The 6736-nt window shown below is 46.9% G+C and overlaps 1 protein-coding gene across 1 annotated transcript in view; it reads right to left on the reverse strand.

Moving 5' to 3' along the window:
• The window catches only part of TEX261 (testis expressed 261), an 8358-nt gene that overhangs the window by 875 nt on the left and 747 nt on the right, over positions 1-6736 (reverse strand). Inside the window, exons 2-5 of the mRNA XM_018563170.1 lie at positions 5380-5459; positions 5087-5240; positions 4267-4334; positions 894-996 (exon numbers count right to left, since the gene is read on the reverse strand). Of these exons, the coding sequence (XP_018418672.1) occupies positions 894-996; positions 4267-4334; positions 5087-5240; positions 5380-5459 (405 nt within the window). The remainder of the gene's footprint in view (positions 1-893; positions 997-4266; positions 4335-5086; positions 5241-5379; positions 5460-6736) is intronic.

Below are 6736 nucleotides of genomic sequence, written 5' to 3' on the forward strand. Positions count from 1 at the left end.
TGGGGGGATTTGGTAGCACCACTACAACTCCGGTCTCAGCATCCCCTGTGGGCGTTACCTAGGGTCGTCTGCATGCAAATACAGTCTACCTAGAAATGCCCACTCCTCCAGACTGATGATATGTACCCATTAATGTTCACATAACTACTCCCAAGATCCAGCTCCCAGAGGAAAACAAAGCAGTTAACCCCTGCAGTGCTTGCATCAGGGCATGGGGCTTTGAGAGGAGTCCCCTCCCACCAGCCATGATCTGCCTGCATTGTACAGAGAAGCAAAAAAGACCGGGTAATGTCATCACTGGGTCTAAAATAAGGTATGAAATTAAAACAGAAAGTTTTTATTTAAAATGTTATTAGCGTGTTCATGAGGGGAAAAGTAGGAACCGAGGAAGACATATTAGAAGCAGTGGCACGGTGCCCTCATTCAAGCTGCCTGCGGCACCCAAGCAGGGTGGAAGTCGCACTCCTTCCAGCAGCCCAAACCTCATGAGAAGACGGTCCCGAACAAGATTCAGGCTTCTCAGCATTCTCACGGATCTCATCAGCAGGAGGATGACATAACTGCACTATGGAAGTTGGTACTTTTATGCAGCATCTTGGGAAGGGGGGGTTGAATAAGCAGACCTGGTTGTTAAAATAGAAGGTCTGCTTTAAGAACACAAAGTCATCAGGAGCTGTGCTATGTCTGTGCCCAACGCAGATCATAGCCGACACGGTGCGTAGGATTGAACTGAGATTTGGCTTTTTGGTCTTTACACTTGCTCAGCTATGGTGGGAAGGGGAGAGGGCCACACTTAGATCCTAATATCATGAACTATTCCGCATGTGCAGAACATTTCCAGAAATACAGACTCCACATGCCAAGTGTTTCCTCTGGCCCCGATTAATGCTCACCTCCATGCTGGACCGTAGATGGAAGCACGTTTTCTCCCGCAGACAGCGATACGAAGAAGGCGAACGGCACGAGCCATAAGCAGAAGGTGAAGTAAGCCAGAACCTACAAAAAGAGGAACAGAGAGAATGGTCATCCCTGCTCATTGTGTCACAGTACAAAGTGGTCTCGTTCTGCAGGAATCACAGTTTAAACCTGAACTCAGAAGTATTAAAACACCTTTGCAATAATTTTCTCCTAGTTTCAGTCATAGGACCCGTATGGGGATCGGAGGTTCAACCATTGCTACACCTGCGAAGGGATCTGTCTGAGGTTCAGCAACGGTTACAGGACCCGTGGAGGGGTATATCTGAGGTTCAGCAACGGTTACAGGACTCGTGGAGGGGTATATCTGAGGTTCAGCAATGGTTACAGGACCCGTGGAGGGGTATATCTGAGGTTCAGCAACGGTTACAGGACCCGTGGAGGGGTATATCTGAGGTTCAGCAACGGTTACAGGACCCGTGGAGGGGTATATCTGAGGTTCAGCAACGGTTACAGGACCCGTGGGGGGGTATATCTGAGGTTCAGCAACGGTTACAGGACCCGTGGCGGGGTATATCTGCGGCTCAGACACGGTAGGTTCAGCAACGGTTACAGGACCCGTGGAGGGGTATATCTGAGGTTCAGCAACGGTTACAGGACCCGTGGAGGGGTATATCTGAGGTTCAGCAACGGTTACAGGACCCGTGGAGGGGTATATCTGAGGTTCAGCAACGGTTACAGGACCCGTGGAGGGGTATATCTGAGGTTCAGCCACAGCTATAGGGCCCATGTGGGGATCTATCCGAGGTTCAGCCAAGGTTACAGGACCCATTTCAGATCAGCCAGTGCAATCAGTGTCCCTGACAGATTACATGTTAATCTTGTGTGTCTGCTGAGAGCGGATTGCGGCTCCTCATCCTTTAGTGGAAGCCGTTTCATTACACTTCAACAAGCTGCATTATATTATGTAGTGGACTAACTGATGTTTTGGAACTAAAGTAGTAATAAACGCTCCAATTCTTTTCAATTTGAAATCCAGAACAAATCTACATCACCCAGCAAAGTATTCCTTTACATTTCTGCCCAAACACTTACAGTCATCATGCTTCCAAACAGGGAAAGCAAGCCGAGAGAGTTGGAGCCGAGTACAAGATCACAAGGGACAGCACAGTCTCCAGCAACTGTCCATCTACTAACTTGGAGAAGGGAAGAGTGAGGATCGGGGGATTGGCTTGCCCTGCTGTGCCTGTGTGTTTGTGAAGATACACACAGCTTACTATCACACACAAAGGTGGCTCCATAGAACCCTGCAAGGGAAAGGACTAGCCACCCTAAAACAAGATAACAGGACCAATACACAGGGGACCAGCTCATTCTGCCGGAAACAAACTTAAAAAGGCAGCATCCATTGTAAGTGACTTAATCAGCATTTGAAGTAGCCATTGACCAGAACCTTGGACTGATAGTAAAACATGGCTAACACAGAGGATCTTTTTGAAGAAGCTGCATGCCTGACACATGTACAAGTATCAGTTTCCAATAATTAATGGTAGGGATGCACCGATACTTTGAGTACCAGTGCCGATACTTGGCATTTTCATGAGAACTCCCAGGGTTGCAGAGGTTGCAGCTGGGACCGGGCTCTGGCGCTCCACCACTGTCCTGAAATCATTAGTCTGTATTGTTTTAGAAAAACTGTCACATGACACTAAACCAAAATGTATCAGTACTCGTATCTGTGAGGACTTGGGCAAGTATCAGTACTCGTATCTGTGAGGACTTGGGCAAGTATCAGTACTCGTATCTGTGAGGACTTGGGCAAGTATCAGTACTTGTATCTGTGAGGACTTGGACAAGTATCAGTACTTGTAAAACTGGTATCGGTGCGTCCCTTATATACATTTATAAAAACAAAATCATACATTAAAACAGAGATGTACAAATCCCAGGAGTTTAGTGTGCTCCTTACAAATGACAGCGGCCTCCTATGACATTTTTCTCTAGTCTGGTCTTGGAGCTGGAAAAGTATCTGTACTTGTACCGAGTACTGTACTTGGTATCGGTGCATCCCTAATTAATGGCGATTAGAAATTAGTTTGTGTTAAAGTAACTCTGTTGGGAGTGGTTTGTGAAAAGGACAACGCTCACATTCGTATGCCCAAACTCAGCGGTCCCATCCAAAAGGCCAGGTACCGGCCGGCAGAGGCACGCCACGGCCGTCACCAGTAATCCAATGCATGTTAAGCTGCACTCTTCAGCCGGGACCTCAATGTAAAAAAGGGTTATTCCCAGCACCTTACAATGTTATAAGCATGACAAGATCCACAGGCTCTGACATGTTTCACCACCCTCTGTTCTCTATTATTAAGCTTTGTTTTGGTGAAACTCTGTTGTTACAATCAAAGAATGAATTGTTTTCCCCGCTTAGGACAAGCCTGGAAGTGTCTTTAGGTGGCAATTTCTCTTCATTAGAACGATGTTCGTGGTGGAAGCGGTAAACATTTACTTTCTCCTGTGCAGGGAGACCATTTATTCACGGTTAGATTTTACCGACAGTGTCACATCAAAGCTGAAGTTTAATCTGAGATTTTATCTTCTCTGGTTCCCTCCCCCCTCATTAATATTCAAATTATATTATAAAAAAAAAAAATGCTTTCATTACACCGAGTGACATCATCACTGGGTCTCTATGCAATGCAGGCAGATCATGGCTGGTGGGGGCTGTACATACAGTTTGCCTGATTAAAGGGATCCTGAGACTCCGAAACGTTGCAGCTCGTGTTTTTGCTTTGCAACATGTACGCGAATAAATAGATGTACATGACTTGCCTTTGGGTGCTGGTGTCTCTCTTTTCATCTGCATATACAGAGGAGCTCCCTGAACACATCACAGCACCCTGCCTCTGTACTACTCTAAAGTGCCCTCAGCCCTGATGCAAGCAGTGGGCTGGCCCGTGGGAGATATGTAAATACCCAAATGCCTTGCTTGGTGGATGTCAGTCTGGAGGAGTGGGGGTTCTTAGGCAGGCTCTATTTCTATGCAGACCACCCTAAGTAACGCTCACATGCGATGCTCAACCTTCACGATTGAAAGGTCTGAAATCCAATGAGAAGGGACGGGCCAGGAGGAAAGATTGGATAACATTGGACATCCTCAGCCAGGAATTGAGGCGGGCTCTGACTTACTGCAGCTTCTATTTGCAAGAAGCTCACGGGGTGCAGTGAAATCAGAGCAAGCAATGTCAGTCCAGGAGAGGAGCCCGTACAGCACCGAAGGGAAGGCCGGAGTTCTGCATTAACAATGGACTAATTACCGGGCCCGTTTTTAGTAGCCCGCCCACAACAACGTACCTCTGAGAACGGGTAGTACTCTTCAGCGAAATGCTGGAAAGCCAAGTAGTGATTCAGCACCACCAGCACTGTAAAAAGAAAGACAATGACAGGTTTAGCAATGCGACGCAGACAGACGGACTCCCCAATAAAAAAAAAAAAGCGCACTACCCATCCATCTCCAGCACCGGAGGATGTCAGAACGAGGTCACCGTGTTCTACAGACATCATGTACAGAGATAAAACAGTCAGACTGATCCCGGTAACAATAACTGAAGGTCCGCATTGTACTCACTCTGTATACACATCTCCATCTAAGCTGGCTTGCTCTAGAACAGGTCATTCCAGCCTCTCCCCCGCTTCTCTGAAGCGGTCTAAGGTTTCAGAAATCATGTATGTAGACATGAGGACGCTGAGGAACATTCCCAATGCTGCATCGTAGGAGGAGATAGGCTTCTGAGACCGGAGAAGCAGCGAGCCAGCTCATCAGTTTGGGTGAGTACAACGTAGACAAAAAAAAAAAAAAGAGCACTTAACCCCTGCAGTACAGGAGTAGCACCATTGCTAAGGTAGTTAAACGTTTTGCCCGGAGTTCTTCTTTAAGGAGAATGAACGAGGAGAAGAATGCTAGGACCTCTATCAGCCATGTTGGAAGATTTTCCCTCACTGTCTGGCATAATGTTCTAATCTTTCTTATTCTATCCAAAACTTTTTAAAAACGGATGTAGATAAACTATGAAGAACTCTGTGTCTTCATCTGGGATGACATAAGAAACCGTACCACCCAGTCCAAGTTAGGAACCTTGGGGTATGAGCAGATCATTAAGTGGAAGACACTTACCACACGATAGTATGAAGTTGGGGGATGTCAGCAGGATAAAAGGGAACGTCTGCAATAACCCGAAATACACCACGTTAGTGAAGAGTCCCACTCCGATCATGATCCCGGGGAACCTCTCGAAAAAATACAGACCGATCAGCGCACCTGTAGAGAACTGACAGAGACCAGCAATGGTCAGAGATGAACCTACATTACCAACAGGACTAGAATTCTATTCCTTGGTGGTCACAAAGAGATGATCAGCGCTTTGTTTTTAATATCCCGATATCATTACAGCTTGCACTTCCACTCACCCAAATCATGTACTTTATAATCCTGCTGGTGGCAACGGTATATTCCTCTATTAACTCTGCTAGATAGTACAGGCCGGCAGCTGCAATGACAAAAGCAGAGACATTACAGAGAGTCTTCAAACAGATTGAAACACAATCACTAACAGCGATGTTGTCCTAGATTGTTCACTTCTCCGGCCTTCTCCAAACTCTTCACCCTTTTGTGAATAGACCTGTAAAAGGTCATACAAGTCTTCCAGCACTGTGGCAACGCAAGTAACATGCCTTGCTGCACTTGAAAGGCACCACAGGGCAGAGTTAGGCAACCTGAGCATTCCAGATGTGGTAAAATTACAAGTCCCATGAGGCATTGCAAGACTGGTAGCCACAGGCATGACGGGACTTGTAGCTTCACTAGCTTGAGTGCCCAGGTTGCCTACCCTTACATTAAAGGAGAACTATGAGGTGAGTGCTTTTCACTCACCTCATAGTTCTAGCCGACGTGTGACAATGAGACTGTCACAAGTCGGCTCAGTAGATCGAGAGGTGAGCGAACACATGCCGGTGTTCGCTCACTTCTCGATCCTGTCACGACTCTCTGCCGTGACAGGGGAGGGGATGGATTCCCCCCTCCCCGCCAGCGCTGACTGGCGGAACGGACGGGGGTGGGTACAGCTGGCTCTGCCTCTAGATAGGCAGAGCCAGCTGTCACCCACGCAGCTGGGCGGATCTCGACATCGATGCCGGGATCCGCTCCGGCGTCTCAGTATACCGCGAGCTGTAGCTCGGCACCGGGCACTACATTTTGAATGGCTGCTCGGTGCAAGAACTGACAGCGCTGCGCTAAGGGGAGGCTAAAGGAGCCTCTCACCTAGTAAAGTGGAAGGCACGCGGGGACCCACCGAACACAGTGTCACGACCCACCAGTTGAGAACCAAGGCTGGTTCCTGTCTGGCCACACAGTGCAGAGCCAGGAGCCGCTTCTACACACTGCATGTTACCCGTGTAATTAGCTCTAGAAACATTTCACTCAGTTAACAAAAGTAGAGCAAACGATTACATGGCAGTAAACTCTGCTGCTGTGCAAACACTGAGCTGCCCTGGGTTTAAAAAAAAAAAAAAAAAAAGGGAAACAGATTTGTTTAATTATTTTACATTTTACAAGTTTGGAAACTGGTGTGTTATTTTTTTGTGACTTACATAAAATCTTTATTCTACAAATAAACATTTATTGGTCTATGTAATCAGGCAATGCATGTGATTTTACCAAACTTTCAGTAGTGCTGGATCAATCACTGTCATTTTAAACACATGCACCAGGAAGATTTACGTGCAGTGAATGTTTGGTGAATGTCAACTTCACTGCTTTGTAAGTATG

This window comes from Nanorana parkeri, unplaced genomic scaffold (assembly GCF_000935625.1).
Source record: "Nanorana parkeri isolate BGI_ZX_2015 unplaced genomic scaffold, ASM93562v1 scaffold637, whole genome shotgun sequence".
NCBI classification, from domain to species: Eukaryota; Metazoa; Chordata; class Amphibia; order Anura; family Dicroglossidae; genus Nanorana; species Nanorana parkeri.